The sequence below is a fragment of the Zea mays genome, chromosome 7 (assembly GCF_902167145.1).
Source record: "Zea mays cultivar B73 chromosome 7, Zm-B73-REFERENCE-NAM-5.0, whole genome shotgun sequence".
Lineage (NCBI taxonomy): Eukaryota > Viridiplantae > Streptophyta > Magnoliopsida > Poales > Poaceae > Zea > Zea mays.
Window position 1 is genome coordinate 169,303,267 of NC_050102.1, and position 18,202 is coordinate 169,321,468.

At 43.4% G+C, this 18,202-nt stretch overlaps 3 protein-coding genes across 3 annotated transcripts; all 3 read left to right on the top strand.

Annotated features, from left to right (window-relative positions):
* The first annotated feature begins 648 nt into the window (after positions 1–648).
* Positions 649–5,204, top strand: LOC100282931 (glucan endo-1,3-beta-glucosidase 4). The gene is given in 5 exon segments (NM_001155836.1): positions 649–1,044; positions 2,379–2,507; positions 2,711–3,967; positions 4,733–4,760; positions 4,846–5,204. Coding segments are annotated over 4 exon segments (1,485 nt in total). The 5' UTR covers positions 649–1,044; positions 2,379–2,443; the 3' UTR covers positions 4,982–5,204.
* Positions 5,205–10,500: 5,296 nt separating this feature from the next.
* On the top strand, positions 10,501–14,606 carry LOC100280942 (ubiquitin-conjugating enzyme E2 E3). The gene is made up of 4 exons (NM_001153862.1): positions 10,501–11,017; positions 11,261–11,334; positions 13,978–14,125; positions 14,284–14,606. Exons 1-4 carry the CDS (start codon positions 10,783–10,785, stop codon positions 14,379–14,381), a joined length of 555 nt encoding a protein of 184 aa, NP_001147334.1. The 5' UTR covers positions 10,501–10,782; the 3' UTR covers positions 14,382–14,606.
* Positions 14,607–15,201: 595 nt separating this feature from the next.
* On the top strand, positions 15,202–16,407 carry LOC103633337 (retrotransposon-like protein 1). Its single transcript, XM_008655055.3, has one exon. The coding sequence runs from the start codon at positions 15,241–15,243 to the stop codon at positions 16,222–16,224; it is 984 nt and encodes a 327-aa protein (XP_008653277.1). The 5' UTR covers positions 15,202–15,240; the 3' UTR covers positions 16,225–16,407.
* Positions 16,408–18,202: the final 1,795 nt, after the last annotated feature.

Consider the following 18,202-nt stretch of genomic DNA (forward strand, 5'->3'; position numbering starts at 1 on the left):
CCCATCCCCGTTTAAATTACAATTAAGACATACGTAATTTGCTATTAGTGTTAAATATTGTCGCTTATACACATTGTCAAATATAAGAAATCATTATGCATACATCAAAATAAACACATTTGTACAATTAGTGGTCTTTTGATAAGGTAATTATTTATTTTTGTCGTTAACTAGTACAAAAAACATAGTCACGTGCAATTTTAACGGGTCCCCGCGGGGAACGGGGATGAAAAATGCTTCCCCGTCCCCATCCCCGTTTACCCGTCGGGAATAAATTTTCCCCGTTTATATCCCCACGAGGGAAGTTTCGTTCCCATCCTCATCCTCTAATGGAGGAATTCGCCGCGGGAAATCGAGAATCAGGTCCCCATTGCCATCTCTAAGTCCGACGAACCCAGGTGCCCACAGGAGATGAGACCACAGAAACGCAGCCTGGCCTGCGCGGCATCTCTGGAAGACTGGAACCTGCACACTGCACACTGCACACCGCCCAACCTCACACTAGCTACCGCCTACCGCTGGCGCTACCACGCCGCCAGTCCAGTCCAACGATCAAAAGCTCCCGTCTCTCCTGCTTACTACACCTTTCCCACCTTTTTTCCCTGTTAAAAAATATCCGCCGCGTCCCCTCCAGGCCTCCAGGGAACTATCGGATCTCGCTGAGCTCGTCAATCACCGCATTTCTTTACTAATCGCCCCTTCTCGAAGAGATTAATCTTTAGAAGCGCTTAACCATGAAGTGTTTTGAGTTGAGCTTCCAAGAAACAGAGGGAAGCTAGAGAGCCTCGAAAGGATCCTCGGATTCTCTACGGGCTGCCATGGGAGAGGGGAGATAGCTTCCCTTTTCCAATCACCCTCTCACTGGAGTTGCGGCAGCCGTCCAGTCTTCAGTCCCCCAGTGTGTGCTCCTACCCATTGTCGGCGGCGGCCGCCGCCGCGGTTCGTCCTCTCGCTCCTGCTCCGCAGCCACCTAGCGAGTTCCTCTGTGCGCGTATTTGGTAAGAGAGGACGAATGAATGACTCTTCTTTGAGGTCAACAATCAGGTGGCGATCTTATTTCCTAGTTGATTTTGTTCCTTTTTCTTGTACTGTTGCTTATATTACGACGCCGCTGTTTGTTGCGTCCTTTTGGAGCTTTGTGATCTTTCCTCTTGTGACTTTCTACCAACTGGCATTTTGGCTGACAAACGAAAAACGATAGATAGATGTGGTGTCCTTAAAGCCTTGCTCGCTGCTCTCTCGAGAGTAAAAAAATCCTAGGTGTTCTTCTGTCTTCGCTCTTGTTCTCTGATGCTTCTAGTTATAAGGGCACTTCATAATTCTCTGTTATTCTGTCCGTAGTGGTTTTGTTAGTGAGATTTAGGATTCACTGGATTTCGATGTCATGAAATAGCGGCAGTAGAAATTGGGAATCTTTGATCCCCTGGCATTCGTGCAATTTGGAGGTGCCAGACTGCCAAGTGCCTGCTCATTGGTTCACTTTCTCCATTTATTAGCTGCCAAGAAATTTTAACACGACGAATTACCAATTACTGTAATGAGCCTGCAAGATTGGATAAACCACCTCGGAATGCCTGCAAGCTGCTGTGGAAGAGTGGAGAGAGCTTCCCCTTTTCCATTATCCTTCCACAGACAAAAAAATCTATTCTCCAATTCTCCAGTTCGTCCATACAGTTCACTTCTAAAGTCATGTGCGGCCCCGTGGTTCATCTTCTCCCCCGCGGCCCCTCCTCGCTCCTGCTCGGTTGCTCTGCGGCAGTTTCTAGTGCTACTCCGTGTCCGTCTGTAGCGAGTTCCTCTTTAGAAAGGGGTGGCATTTCAGCTAACAAACATATACGAAGTGTTCTTGAAATTCTGCTTGCTGTTTGGTAGAGGGGGGAAATATCTAGCTGTTCATCCTTGTTTTACCTGACGCTTCTAGTTTGAAGGGGATTTCACTGTTCTCTGTTATTCTGGCCATGGCCATTTTTATTTTTTGGCTTTATTGAAATTCAATGGATTGTTCATGAACATGTGGCACTAGAATTTGGGAAAATTTTGCCTGTGATTGTCTGAATTTTAGAGGTGCCTTATCGATTCAATTTCTTCATTTATTAGCGGCAAAGGGATGATTTTGGCTGACATTTTCAGATACTTGTTACTTCACGCTGAAGATCAGGGGAAATCTCTAAGCTTGTTTTCTAGTGTCATAATTAAAGTGTGCTCTACAAAAATGTTTGAATGTATTGCCTGCATTCACACTATCGATATGTTTCTTAGCTCAAGTGTTTTGGAGAGATACAGTTTACTCATAAGTTAAAGAGTTTCCTTTGCTCTATATAGTGGTTTCTGCTTTTGTTTATTGAATGAAATAGTTAACCCAACTTTGATATTTTCAGCTTTTCTTGAGAGTTTCTGAGAAGTGTCCCAGCTCACAGCTAATCATATCCTTGGGCACAAGAATATGTCGTCCAAGAGACTACATGGCGTGTTTACCCTTCTTATGCTCATGGTTTTCAATGTTTCAGGTACTCCAGTCCATATATTTTGTAGTGCATGGATATGATTCAGAGTACCTTAGTGCTTACCATATTTTCAGAACCTCACTCTGATTTCTAGTTTGGTGGAAACCACTTCAAGTGGACATTAAAATTTGGTATTTTGAACTGGGTTTTAAAGCTTCAACATGTAACCTCTATATTTACATAACAAGTATTGTTTCACTCTGTAGGGGCATTTGTTGGTATCACTATTGGCAATGACATGTCAAACATACCACCAGCAACAGATATAGTGTCTATCCTCAAAGCAAAAAAGATTCAGCATGTTCGCCTGCTTGATTCAGACCATCAAATGTTGAATGCCCTTGCAAATACTGGAATAGAAGTGATGGTTGGGGTTCCAAATGATCAGCTACTTCGTGTGGGCCAATCTCGTTCCACAGCTGCTGATTGGATTAATAAGAATGTCGGTGCTTACATTCCGGCGACTAACATCACATATATTGCTGTGGGTAATGAGGTCCTTACTACCATTCCCAATGCAGCACTTGTACTCGTACCTGCACTGCAATTCCTCCAGTCAGCACTGTTGGCTGCGAACCTCAATACTCAAGTGAAAATTTCAAGTCCTCATTCAATGGATGTGATCTCAAAGGCCTTTCCACCCTCTGCTGCGACTTTCAATTTGACATGGAGCTCAATAATGTCTCAATATCTTCAGTTTCTCAAGAATACGGGATCTTCGTTTATGCTGAATGCCCAACCATACTATGGCTATGTCGGAGGGCAAGGCGTATTTCCCTTGGAGTATGCACTATTCCGCTCACTTAATCCGAACAGTCAAATCTCAGATCCTAACACCAATCTCTTTTATACCAATATGTTTGATGCTATAATTGATGCTACCTACAACTCAATTCAAGCAATGAATTTTACGGGCATTCCTGTTTTAGTCACAGCTTCTGGTTGGCCATGGCGTGGTGGGCCAAGTGAGAAGGCTGCTACTGTTGATAATGCTTTGGCCTATAATACAAACCTCATACATCATGTACTGAACAATTCTGGTACTCCCAGCCAACCGAATAATCAGCCAAGCACCTACATCTTTGAACTTTTCAATGAGGATAATCGGTCAGGGCCTGTATCAGAGCAAAATTGGGGGATTATGTTTCCCAATGCAACCACTATATATTCTCTATCATTTGAGGACGTGGCCACAGCTATTCCTGAATCACCAGCTTTGCGTGGGGTGTTTTGTGTGGCAAATTCAAGTGCATCCCATAGTGCACTGAAGCATAGTTTGGATTGGGCATGTGGCCCTGGTTCTGCAAACTGCAGTGCAGTTCAACCTGGGCAACCATGCTATGCATCAGATGATATTGTAGCTGTTGCTTCTTATGCTTTCAACGATTATTACCATAGAACACAGTCTAGTGGTGGTACATGCAACTTCAATGGCACCGCGATGATAACATCGACTGATCCAAGTAAGCTACATTCTTTTCTCCTACAATTAGGACACTGTAGAGCTTTTTGCACAATATTTGATTACTCTGTAATGGTTTCAGTAATTCCTTTTGTTTGCAAATAATTTATAGTTGCTCTTAATGTCAACGCTAGGTGGCATTTCAAAAGATAAAAATTTAGCCCTGGTATGCTTCATGGGCCCAAGACCTTTTATCCGCAAGATTTAACCTAACCATTAGCTGCAGTAACTGTTTGATTTGTGTTTTGCGTTGACTATACTTCTGTATTGTTATTTAAGGCGACAATTCTACACCCTTAGCTAGCAGCACTCAATCTATAAGCCTAGGGGTGGTAATGGGCTCTAAATTTTACACTATAAAATTTAAGGATCGGATCATTATTCAGATCGGGCTCTATTTCAATTTATTTTTGAACTAAAATTAATTAAGAGCTCAAACGAATCGTGAAGAATCGTGAAGAAATATTTTGATCGTGATCCATTACCATCACTATATAAGCCGGAGTTAGTCAAAGTAGGATCATTGCTCGAGCTGTTACATCAACCATAAATCACTGTCCAAATCACAATACAAGAGAAACAATCTATGGTCACAACAGCTATCAGCGTCTTGTGGTTATGCTTGTGCTTTTCTAGTTTATTGTTATAAACTCAGTTTTTGTTGTTAAATTAATCTCTGAAAATTAAGGGTATTCAGTACATAAGATCTTTTTTTTACCATGTTAATAAAGTGAGACTGATCTAAATTTTCGTGGATTTCTTGCAGGCCATGGTTCATGCATTTTCAGTGGAAGGTAATTCCAGTGTACCATTCCGTGATACAGGTTCTAGTCTTATTTTGTGCATTGTAATGACTTTGTAATCTGCTCCTGTTTGTAGCGCTGGCGCCAACGGCAGCAACGGTGGAACAGCATCCGGGCCTGTAAGCCCGGACAGTTTTGCTTCAAAATCCCAGTCGTGCTGGCTGACTCACCTAGTAGCCACATTGCTGCCAATTCTATTTGTAGTGATGTAAATCATTGTAATCATGTCGCATTTTGGATGAGATGCCCGCAATTTATCGTGGATCTTGTCATTAGATACAGTAGTGACTAGCGAGCCATTTGTTCTGCTGTATTCAGGTAGATGCCATGTAACCTTATCCCAGAATTTCTTGCCCTAGGAATCAGTACTTCGTCAAATCATCAATTTTGAACGCCAACTTGGAAAATTGAGCTGTGACAAGCCGAGAACTCTCTGAAATATTGGAAGTTCCAAATGATTTGTACTGCATAGTATTTAGTTTCTCAGCTATACGCATATAGTTTAAGGGCTAGTTTGGGAACTATATTTTTTCGTGTTATTTTCATTTTCCCAAAGTAGATTAGTTCATTTTCCTATGGAAATCACTTGGAAAAATGAAGTTTCCAAACTAGCCTTAAGAGAATGTTTGGAAGCAAATTATTTTAGAACCATGGTTTAGAATACTATGGTTCTAAGGTGTCATGAGACAACTATAATATTTTTTACATCACTACAAATGATAACTGATTGAAAACAAAGTCCGGTATACACGTGCAAGAAGCTAGTAATAGACAAACTTTTGGGTTGTAGTGGAGTTTTAACTACTACGAAAATATCATGGTAATTACAAAACTATAGTATAAAAATGAGTTTCTTATAAATTAACCAAACACCTTTTAGTAAAATATAACTCAAAATTCTTTGCTTTCCAAATACTCTATAAGTGCACTGCTGTTTTTTTAGTTTATCTTAAGTACCTAGTCCGGCCAAAAATGTATAGGTTGGTTTTTTCTTGTAGATTAGCCCCTGTTTGAACTCAACGGAAAAAAGACTCAGTTCGGTGACTAGCAACCTGCTTTAGCCTATTGAACCCATGGGAGATGGGACTAAGTTGTGAAACAATTGCCTCTTCAAGAAGATAAATCTTTGAGGGCTAGTTTGGGAACACCATTTTTTAAAAGGATTTCCATTTTCCCAAGAAAAAATAAACTAATTTCCTTGAAAAAATGAAAATACCATGGGAAAATATGGTTCTCAAACTAACCCTAAGAGTGTTCTTATGAACATTAGATAAACATGTGTTAGTAATTATATTAGATGGCCACGTTGCACCGAAGAGGCATGTTCTTTGGCACATAATGGATATCTTCATGAGTGCTCTCATCAAGATTAGAGTTCACGAGTGCTATCGTGGAGATTAAAGTAGGCATTAGTAATTATTTTAGGTGGTTACGTAGGCAAAAAGGGGCATGTCTTTGGCATAGAGCGGGCATGTCTTTTGGCATAGAAAACAAAAATATTTATTTTGTCCTTTCATAACAAGACACCTTTTACTTCATCATTTTGTCTTGTAGGTATATTCGGTCCTCAGGTTAATGCAAGACACAAGCTCTTCATTTCTATTATTCCATTTACATTTCATACTTTGACATGTTATCAGCATTGCTTCGCTCTATGTCATATGATCCTTCTCATGAGTGGTATCCCAAGAGGGTGTGTCACATGGTTAACACGAATCCTTGCACGAGGCGAATCGCCTCTAGGGCGCCTAGACACCTAGGTGATAGTTAGGAGGAGGGAGAGGGATTACCGGCGCTTCAGTGTGGCATCCGACGTCTGAGTAGAGCGAGCGAGGAAGTGGCAGGCATGCTTGGAACTTGGAAGAGGACAAATCAGAGTGCTTATAATCTTAGGAATTCACTAGGGCGGTTCTGGGTGACGCCTAAGCGTCCACGTCGAAATGCCTAGCGTGGCAGGTGGGCCCCTAGCTTGAATTAGGCGAGGCATAGGCCTATGGCGACCACGACCGAGCAATTGGACGCCTAGACGATGCCTTAATAACCGTGGTATGGCATCTGTTAGCCCTGCCTAGGTAGCAGGCGCACTTGTCCGCTAGAGAGAAGAGGTCACCAACATTAACCTAGACCGACCTTTTTTTTCCTCTGAGTCTGACTTAGACGGAGGGCATAACCTAGATGCTTTGATCTATCCTAGATATTCCCTCCATTGATCCCCATCTACATTGCTTAACTCTTTCCTTTTATAGCATAAGGGAGGAGAGGGATACATCTCTGCATGGACAATGGGTCTTGCTCAACAGAGATCTCACTACTCCTATATTGTCATAGTTGGATAGCCATACGTGGATCACGTCTTGGTCATGTCATAGTGTTGAGTAGAGATGTCCAAACGGGCCGCCCGGCCCGGTCCGGCCCGGGCCCGGTGAAGCCCGACCCGTTTTGAGCCCGGCCCGCCAGGCACGATTAAAAAACCGGGCCGGGCTTACTAAGCACGCGGGCTCAATTTCTTGTCCGAGCCCGGCCCGCAACGGGCCTAAACGGGCCGGGTCCGTTTAGCACGAAAAAAGTGGGCCGAAAAGCGGGCTATGCGGGCCGAAAAGCACGTTTTAGTATAAAAAAAGCGGGCTTAACGGGCTTAAAGCTAAACGGGCCGTGCCGGGCTAGCCCACCGTGCCTAATTTCCTGTCCGAGCCCGGCCCGCTTATTCGTGCCGGCCCGGGCCCGGGTCCGCATATAACCGGGCGGTGCCGGGCTCGGACCGGGCCCAAAAAGCGGGCTTCGTGCCGGGCTCGCGGGCCTCGTGCTTATTGGACATCTATAGTGTTGAGCATGTCACACTACAGTGCCCACGATGTTAAGTACAACATAGGTGGTAGACGGTGTAGTGACTTGTATTTTATAATACCCTTGGATACACCAGTCACATAGTCATGGCTAAAGTGTCAGCTACACTTGCACATCCTACATAGTGGTGCTGGCTCACCTCTGCCACGGACATGACTACAATAATGTATTTTGAGGGGGTGAATAGGCTAAACTTGAAAATTATAAACTTTGAACACAAAATTCACCCCGAGGTTAGCGTTAGACTAGTATAAAAAAATCAGAGTACGAAAGAGTAGTTCTTCTTGCTAAGGGTTGCTCAATCAATGTGGATAACTTTGGGAGCTAACTCAAATCGATCGCAATCAAGAGAACTAGAGAGATGTGAGAGGAAGAATCAAATCGCAAAGCAAGATTAACACAAAGATACAAGTGATTTATTTCTCGAGGTTTGGTTCCGAAGAACTGAAAGGGAAATGGCCTTAAAACCATTTCTTATTTTTTGGTGCTTGATGACCATCATAACCATTCGGACTGACCAATTTGCCTAGTCTCTGATTCACAGGTTCATAAGATCAATAGTTCAGTTTCTAAGTCAGAATCAGCTCAGTTCCAACCAAATAGGGGTAATACATGGAATAGATGAACTACCAATAGTTCTACTCTTTGGAAAAATTCTAAATACCCCGAGGAACATTTTCAACACGTCTAGAAATGTTAGAAAGCTCAAAATCAACATACCACTATTGTGGAGTTAGTACTGGGCAAAATAAGATATATGAGTGAAAGAATCAAAATGCAAAGAGAATTGGACTAAGGAAATGAGGATGCAACACCCCGATAGAAGACATAAAAAGAAGCAAAAGGTCCAAAGCTCAAGATCATAAGAATCCCAAAAGAGTCAGCAAAGAAATCCAACAACTGGGCAAGACAGGCTCCAGCCTGCGACGCACCGGACTGTCCGGTGCCAAGGCTGGCGTGCCCCATGAACTAGCCGCTCTCGGGATAACAAAGAGCTCTATGGTTAAAATTCACTGGACTGTCCGGTGAGCCCAGGGCCAACGGTCATCTTCACCATCGGTCGACTGCTACGCGGTCAGAAAGGATAGAAAGGCAAAAGCGGTCAGAGAAAGTCAGTCGCACCGGACTGTCCGGTGTGCCACCGAACTATCCAGTGCACCACAGGGCAGACAAATCCAACGGGCGACTGACGTGGCAGGCACCGGATACTGAACAGTGTTGTGTCCGGTGTGCACCGGACTGTCCGGTGTGCCCGTCGACAGAAAGCTGTTGCTTTCTGTCCAACAGCCATATGAGGGGTTGGAGCATATAAATACCACCCCAACCGACCATTTCAAATGTATGGGAGCCAATCAACATATCAAGGCATATAGTTGACATATCCAAGTCTTCCCAACCACTTCCATTCATTGATTTATCTCATACACAAGAGTTAGGCGACATCAAAACCTCACAAGTGCCACAAAAGAGAGATCAAGCAAAAGAGAGTTACTCGTGTGAGTTTAGCGATAGTGCCTTGTGAGAATCATTGAGAGAAAGTGTGTGCTACATCTTGTGATCATTTGAGCGTGGAGTTTTGACTCCCATTCATCTTCCTCCAAACTTTTTGGAGACTTGTAAAGCTAGCAAGAGACAACTAAGTGTGTGGTGGTCCTTACGGGGTCTTAGTGATCCTTGAGATTAAGAAGAAGCACTCACCGGTCTTGGTGATCGGTGGAGAGAGAGAAAGGGTTGAAAAAGACATGTCCTTAGTGGACTCCTCAACGGGGATTAGGTTCTTGGTGAACCGAATCTCGGTAAAACAAATCACCCGTATCACTTTTGTTTATTGCTTGTGATTTGTTTGTCTTCTCCCTCTCTAAGTTCTCTAGCACTATTCTTTGTTGATATTACTTTGTGTTGCCTCAAGTTAAATTCTCATTTATAGAAGCAACGCCTCACAAGAAAAAGAACTCGTGTCATTTCTCTTCTCATTTAAGCCCTATTGCATTATTCTCCATAAACATTTTAGTTGTGTTGCTTTTGTTAATTCTGCATTACTTTAAAGCAATATTCTTTGCAAGCAAATGACATAGTTTTATACTCCGATAAATTGCGCATATTGTTATAACCACTAATCAAGGGATCAAGTATGGGTTTAGAGTTATAATTTTCAGGTTTCGTCTATTCACCCCCTCTAGGCGACTTTCGAGAACCTACTCCCCGTTGAGGAGTCCACGTAGGACATGTCAGTTTCAACCATTTCCATCTTTCAAACGGTCATTTATACTAGATGAGTGCTTCTTCTTAATCTGGAGGGTCATTTAGACCCGCAAGGATCAACACGCACTTAGGCGTCTCTTGTTATCTTTACAAGTGAATGAGAAATAGAAGATGAGGAAAGCATGATCAAGAAAACCAAGCCAAAAGAGCAACAAGAAAATCACAATGTCACACTCTCTTAAGTCTCCAAAGCATTAATCATTAATGATCTTCAAACACAATTATGACACTTAGAGAGGACTTTTATGCTTTGAGTGTGGATGGAGTAAAGTCTTGCTCTTTGCAATGAATATTGGTGCTGGAAGCTTTGATGCCATTGAAGGGGATGGTTGGGATGGTATTTATAGCCCTCAACCATCATATAGTCGTTGCCTTTTTACGGACAGTTCGCGAGCCTAGTCCGAATGATCGGCACCTATAAGATCAATGACTAGATCACAAAGATCAATTGTAATGGCTATATCACAAAGATCACAAAATCTGGATCCCCGATAAAATTTCGTGTAGGCTATACCGAACATTGCCGGAGGTAATGAGGAGGAGAAAATGAACCGTTACAGTGTCTTGTGTAGGCATCTGACAGCAAGGGGTCCTGATTTCTGAACCTGATGGCAAGCGGTGAGACAACTCCCTCGGGAGGCAGCGAGGACCTCCTTGACGGCGCCCCTCGACGGCGTACCGGCGGTTCCACCTCCATTTGGCGGCGCGCGGGGGGCTGCACCTCCTTTGGGCGGCGTGCGCGAACAAGAGCCGCAGCCTCTCCCGCTTGTCTTTGGGAGGGAACGCTGGCAACCTCATCTTCTTTCGACGCTAGATTTGGACAGTAAAGTCCCGCAGTGACTTGCCAGTTGCCACTGCCAGAGCGGTCACCGAATCTGAGGTCTGAGCCCAGCGGGCCGCGGCGGCTATGTCCTCATCCTCCTCCTTCCCCAACTCCCGCTTCCCCTTCGCAGCCGGCGCCGGGGCCTCCGGCGGAAGCGGGAGCAGCGTGCGGCCGTGGGGTTCGAGCGGCGGGACATCGGTGTCTTCATCTGGGAAACGGATACAGAAGGAGCTGCTGGACCTCAACGCCTCCGACTGCTCCGCGGGGCCCAAGGGCGACAACCTCTACCACTGGCTCTCCACTATCATCGGGCCCCAAGGTAAGAGCTCCTTCCTCTCCGCTTCTCCAATTCGTTAGAGGCAGTCCAAAGCTCGTTGAAATTTTACTGCGCTAGACGGCAGTTTCACTTGCTCAACTCAACTAGCTGCCTTTCTTTTCTTTTCTTTTTCTCTAACGATATGCTGCTGCAATATTTAGAGTTGGTGCTGTAATTTGAGCTGTCAAATAAGTATGTCTTATAAGCAAGCGTGGGTTGAGTTGACGCATAATTTACGTCTTGCAGGATCGCCGTATGAAGGAGGGATATTTTTCCTTGACATAGTGTTTCCTCCTGATTATCCCTTCAAACCTCCCATGGTAAGAATTCACATTTTTTTTTTCTATTAATGTACTTTTATGGGACACTGATTGTTGAATTGCGCTGGGGAATCTCTGCTTATAGTACAGAAAAAAACTGATATGCCCTGAAAAGCGAAAACCTAAGCTCTGATTTGACATTTCGACTCTTCTTGTTATGCATACCTTCTACCTAATCCCATGATTCCTGCTTCTTGTACTCTTTTTGAATCGACAAGCTTTAACTAATTTGTATGTCACGCTCAGTTGTGGTGATTGATGAACGTGGCCACCAAAAGTACTAGAAAGTATTAGTAAGAAAAAATCAAGTGGCAGGACTGAACAGTTAGGCCGGTAATAGTTTCTAGTTCTAGTTCTGATTGTTCTGCACTTGGGATCCTGAATTTTCATTATAATTCTTCCTAGGAAACTGAATAAAAAACCATGCAAAAAGAGTGTTAACAGAATATGCTTTATAAAGTGCAGAAGGTCGATTGTCCTCGAAGCTTTATACCCATAAAATTTCAATTGTTATATACCATATTATGGGGGAAACTTGACTAGTTGACTTGAAAAAAGTAGTTTACGAAGATTTACTTTGGCCTAGATGAATAATAGTGCATTCGGCTCTCTGCCAGTGAAGATAACTCTAGAAGTGCCACATGACCACACCTCATCTGACGATATTGGCAGGGAAGCGTGTCTGATGGCAATGAATGGAACTAATGAGAAAAGACTACATGCCAAAATATAGTTTTCTTTGCTGCTAACCAAAGTTACCCTATTTCTTCTGAAGCGGTGTTGTTATGTTTTCACGAGAAGTACTGAAAGTGTGATGTTTGTTGTGTTCTTGGTATGATATTGATGTATGAAGAAAAACTATATGAAGTTTTAGTTTACTGGTATTGTTTAAAAAGAAAGAAAGTAGGCTGCTAAGATATTATTATTTTTTGTCCTAGCTTGCTTTAATATTTTTCTTAGCAAAGATATCCTGCAATTGTTTTTTTGTCGGTCAAAGCCTTTACCACTACAACATGTACCTTTGACATCACCTCTTATCACACAATGGCATATTGTTATCTTGGCTTAGAATGTAAGAGAGTCTGCTAACTGAGGGAAGTGATTCTAAATACATAGTCTACTCTCAGTGGGCTATCCACATTTCCTGTTGTTAGCTAGCTTGTTGAGAGTAAATAAATCCAGTATTGCTCGCCTGTTAGGTGCTCTGGTTGATCGCAGAATAGTTTTGTAATATAAGAGTAATCGGGGAGACTGCTTACTTGCATAATCCTAGGCTTACGGCTATGTAAGAAACCTGTAAAACTAGCATTTTCTCTTAATGAAAAACGTGCAACGTCACGGTCACAAAAATAAACAGACTCCACCGGCTCATGTTATTGATATGGTGTCAATCGGCAACATTGCCACCACTGTTTTAAAGGCGTTGCCTAGGTAGGGCTAGATATCGAGCCAGCTCGGCTCGACTCGTCCGAGTTCGAGCTGGCTCGTTAAGCTAACGAGTTGGCTCGACTCAACTCGTTAAGCTAATGAGCCATAGAGTCAGCTCCGCTCGGCTCGTTTAGCTCGCGAGTCAGAGCAGAAAAATAATATGTATATAATAATCAATTTCTAGTTAATTTCAAACTAATTTAATAGTAGAAAATAGTAATTATACTTATAGTTTCACAGACCACATTAATGTAACACCAAATTAACACAACTCATCACTCATCAATTCACAATTTACACACATGTTAATCAATTTAACCCACATTTATATTCGCAGACCAATTTAACACATAGACACAATTCATCAATCATTAGTTTAACTTATAGGCTATAAACACCACACATGCATTGATGCATATAACAATAACATGTTCATCAATGGTTACGTAAATGATATGCATATAGTTTAGTTTTGCTGAAATGTGATAGCTTGTTTAGCTCGCGAGCTGGCTTGTTAAGAAACCGAGCTCAGTTCGTGAAAAAAATTCAAACGAGCCGATCCGATCCGAGCCGATGAGCCACAAGCATTTCGTGCAGCCCTACGCCTAGGCGTCGCCTAGGTGTTCAGGCGGTGGTCCAACGCCTTGTCTCGCCATACCACTTTAAAAATCATGGCTGCCACCATCTATTTCATGTTTACTTTCTGACTTCTGACAGGTTGCTTGACATATGGGGGACCAGAAACAGTGGATCTCCATTTTGTCTTTCACCTACCATACAAATCTTCAGTGGCATAGTTTTACCATAACCAGCCAATGGAACTATTCGTGTAGCTAATGCTGTCTACTGCAACTATCATACTAAACTACTAAAACTACTAATGTGATGTTCCAGATATGGTAGTATTAAAATATTTTTCAATGCTTCTGTTCTCGAAACATCCTACGCCAACTTGCTTTGGATTAAAAGGCTTTGCTTTTGTGTGTATTCTCAAAATATCTTTCCAATGCTCTTTGATGTTCTCGAATCCAAACTTATGTGCATATAGTGTTACAATTGATGTCAATCATGACTTGACATTTCACATGTTAATATTGAAAGTTTCACAAGTTATTTCTCTTCTGGTGAAATCTATTCAAATTGATTACTTTTTAGTTTGGATTGGACAATTTAGTTTAACAACTCCGACTGTGTGTTATGCTGGTATTCTCCCAGGTAACATTCAAAACGAGGATTTACCACTGCAATATTGATTCCACTGGTAAAGTGCATTTGGACATTCTGAAGGATGGCTGGAGTCCAGCTTTCACTATTTCTAAGGTGTTATTGGCCATCAAAGACATCATCAGCAATCCAGATCCATGTACTTACCATTATCTGTACTACTTTCTGTAAACAGTCATGGATTCCGGTGCAGATTAAACGTGCTGTCTACATATTTTCTATTTTACTTCAGCAATTGAAAGCCTTGTGTTTTGCTATTAGATTGGCAGGCTAAAGTTATGATCTTTGTTTGTGCAGACTCCCCGCTTATGATGAGCATTTCACGTCAGTATCTGACTGATAGAGCTAAACACGATGAAATAGCAGCTGAGTGGACAATGAGATTTGCAAGATAGGGGATCTATTTGTATCTAAGCATGGTTGACATTGTAAAAAAACAACTCTTAATGTGGCCTGAGATGGTGAATGTTGGCAACGGAGCCATGTTTGGTTTGGTGTGACGTGACATAAATGTGTACTTTATGCTTGAGTATTATTTAACTGCTCCTTTTAGGTGAAGAATAATCTTTTAGATTTTGTACTTATGCCAAGTTGTACAAGCATCTATTCAGAACCTGCTATCTGAGTTTATTTCTTGAAATGATTTCTATTGAAACTGGCATCAGGTCCTGGTTGATGATGTCAGTTTCATATACTGAAAGGAAATAACATAAATCAGGGAATGTTTAGAAACCAACAACCTTTAGCGTTACAGCTATAGAAATGTTCGATTAGTTTTCTACAGTCAAAGTATGTAAAGCATGACATTCATATCTTTCGCTTGAAACCAAATCCTGCGGGTTATCATTCGGGTGTTGTTGTTGGACAAGGCTTCAGTTACACAGGTAAATTTCCTTGGTTCCAGAACTTTGTCCCTAGTTCTTGGGCGTTCCTTGGACAGAATAGATGTCATACTACCATCCAGCAAAGCACAAAGATACCAGATGTTTATGGCAGAATATTTGTCACTTGCCTACTGCTGCTAACTTGGATCTCACTTCATGTAGGGGTGATAGAGCTGCCACGACAGGCACTCTGATCTTACAAATGACCAAACTGGACTTCACCTCTGAAGTTGACGGCTCACTAGTTCACTGATTCCCAGTACGGACTGCTGAGTTGATCACATCTGGGGACCTTATAACTCCACCCAGAGAAGATGCAAAATCCACACCTTACTTCTGGTGCACTGGTGGTCTTCTCAGACCATAGACAATGGCCACCGAACTAGATGTGAGCAAGTCTCGCCGCTTCGACATTGCCATGTCGAGGCGAACCCGGCGATCGACAAGCCTGGTAGCCTGCTTTCAAGATCAGTATACACCATCCCTGGCACAGCATCGCCACCAAGAGCTGAAGGCGTTTCTGCAATGCCAGGATGAAGAGCTGAAGGCACTCCAGCGATGCGAGGATGCAGAGCACAAGACACTGTGTTTGAATGAAGACGAGGAGCTGAAGATTCCACAAGTACCAATGCAGTATGAAGATGACAAGCAAGAGACGCCAGAGCAATATGAAGATGGGCAGGAGAAGGAGTCGCAGCAATATCCAGACCAAGAGCAGGAGATACCAGATTCATGTCAAGACGATGAGAAGACACCGAACCAGTATCTAGACGAAGGGAAGATGCTAGAGCAGTATCAAGATGAAGATGATGAGCTGCCATCACAATACCAAGACCATGAGCTGGTGACACAGAAGCTACCTGAGGAAGATGAGGGGACTGCATCAGAGCGATTCCAAGACGAGGAGAGGAAGGAACTTCATCAGCACCAAGAGGCAGATGAGCAGACGTCACAGTCTGAGGACGAGGAGGAGCCCAAGTCTCAGCAGGAACGCCATGACGTCGAGCAGAAGGCACCGAAGCAATTCCAAGTCTTGAAGAAGGTAGCCGCGCCACCACGTCCTGTGGAGAACGTGCCCCGGTTCTCCCTCCAGGAGCTTATACGGCAGAAGCAGCAGCTTCCAACCGGCGAGGCGATGGCTACCAGCAAGGTAGGCGGCCGTGGGGAGAGTGTCCTCGCTGACCATATGGTTTCAGGAGCAGGTGCAGCAGCCGCAGAGGGCACGGCACTGGCGATGGTGATAAAGCGACCCGAGGGAGGGAAGAAGCCCATGGGCATGATACGCCGGTGCGTCAAGGCCCTGAACCAGATGATCAAGGCCAAGCACGGGTCCAAGAAGAACCTGCATTTCTAGTGTTCAACAGAGTTTCTTAGTAGATTGCACATCTCTGAATAATGCACGCGCAGTTGGGGAGAACCACAATTTTGGGCATGGTGCAGGGTGTGAAAGATCTGGCGAGAAACTTTTTACGCTCTGGTCTATACTGTCTTCCTATAGCAATAAACTGTGGAACTTTTAATAGCTGAAGATCACAAATCTGCTACTCCTATGCGAGAAGATGGTCTACTCAGTGATGCTCTACGCGATTTGCTGAACGATGCAATGGGTGACGAGTCCAAGAGCCAAGACCAGGCTCTTGTGTTGTTGAATTCCCCTGCAATAGCTTCTTTGCTTTTAGAAGTATATGATCGCGATTAGAAACAGCCGACACCTACCCCCCAGGCCTGCAGCGGTATTGGTGCAGACTCCTTTTCTGCCTTTCTGTGCCGCGTCCCGTCTGGGTTTGGTGTGTGATACTACTAAGTGCTGAGAACATAAGTTGGTGCAAAAAAAAAGGTGAAAGAGCTGAAGCCTGTGAAGCGTCTTGAGTTATCGGTTGAGGATGCAGCGCATGGTACGCCATCATACATCTCTTCTTCGTTTATGATCACTTTCGTTTTAAAGATCTGAACGCGTGTGTTGTTGGCGTTGGCACCTGGGACTGGAAGCCAGTTTATGATCTAAACATTTGCTACTGTATTCTTGTGGAACTGAAAATTGAACGAGTAGTTTTTATTCACCTTTTTTTAGGAAACATTCGGTAGTGGCTCTACCGTTTCATTATAGTAGAATAGAAGACTGTTCAGATAAAAAAAGAGATAGGGGGAGGGGTATTATAGTTGATTGGATACAAAGAATATGGATTACAGAGTTGTTGTGGAAGCCAACCGAAATGAGCAGTTCTCCTCTTGGATTTGTGAGGTCAGCACGTGAAAGACTTGTTCTTTGTATTGAAAAACCCTACGACATCGCTTTTTACAAATATTCCATATAGTGTAGATCATCACTTGCAGTTGATGTGCGTCCCGCGCCGACCGGACCTATGTCTGCCACCAATGCGATATTCCATGTGAGACTTGTGATGGCAGATTAAGATGGAAACAGATTGCAATTAGTTGCCAGCAATAGAGGGCGTAACTGCAAGATGCCATCAAGTGTATATGAGATTCAGGATCATTCTGGCAAAGGGTGCAGGTAAGAACGGCGTGTCCCCAATGCCTGACAATTCTATTCGCAGTAAGTAGTCGACTCTGTAGGAGAAGCTAGAGAAAAATCTTGCATTTACTTGTCACCTTTGCCTTCCAAATCTGCATCCAATTGTGCTTGTTCATGGTACCAAAGAATTGGACTTGATACGCTGAACTAGCCGTGTAGCAATTGGTGTTCCCAAAATTCAATGTGACGGTGTCCTGTTGGTCAGTTAACTGAACAGACCTTACAGCAAGCCAAAGGTGAAGGAACTGACGAGCCTAGTCATTAGTAGTAAGATGTTGCAGACCCACCATCCACCTGTTCCTTGCAAGGGCATTTTTTACTGAGTGATTCTTCCTCCTTGCAAGTCTGAAGCAGCTAGAGGCTATGTCCATAGGTGTTGTACCATTAATCCACCTATCCTTCCAGAAATTTGTTCTTTCACCATTTCCTAGAGTGAGAAATGTACATGACCGGAAGAGTGCCAATTCAGCTTCGGTGGCGGCATGAGGTAAAGTGGCCCATGGTTTGCATGTGTCAGTCCATTTATACCAAAGCCATCGAAGCATGAGGGCTCTGTTGAAGCGGGGCAGATACTTAACTCCCAGCCCGCCTACTTTCTTTGGTCGACAGACATTTTTCTTCATCTTCATGAGGTGACTTTCTTCTTCTTGTTTTACCCAAGGAAAGAACAAGATGTGGCTTGGTAATGGTATCCACACAACACTCGTTACCCTGGTGCTTTACTGCTCCATTTCACCATTTGAAGCACAAATTTATCGTGTGAACAGGAAACGTGCCTGCCCATGAACTCTATGGT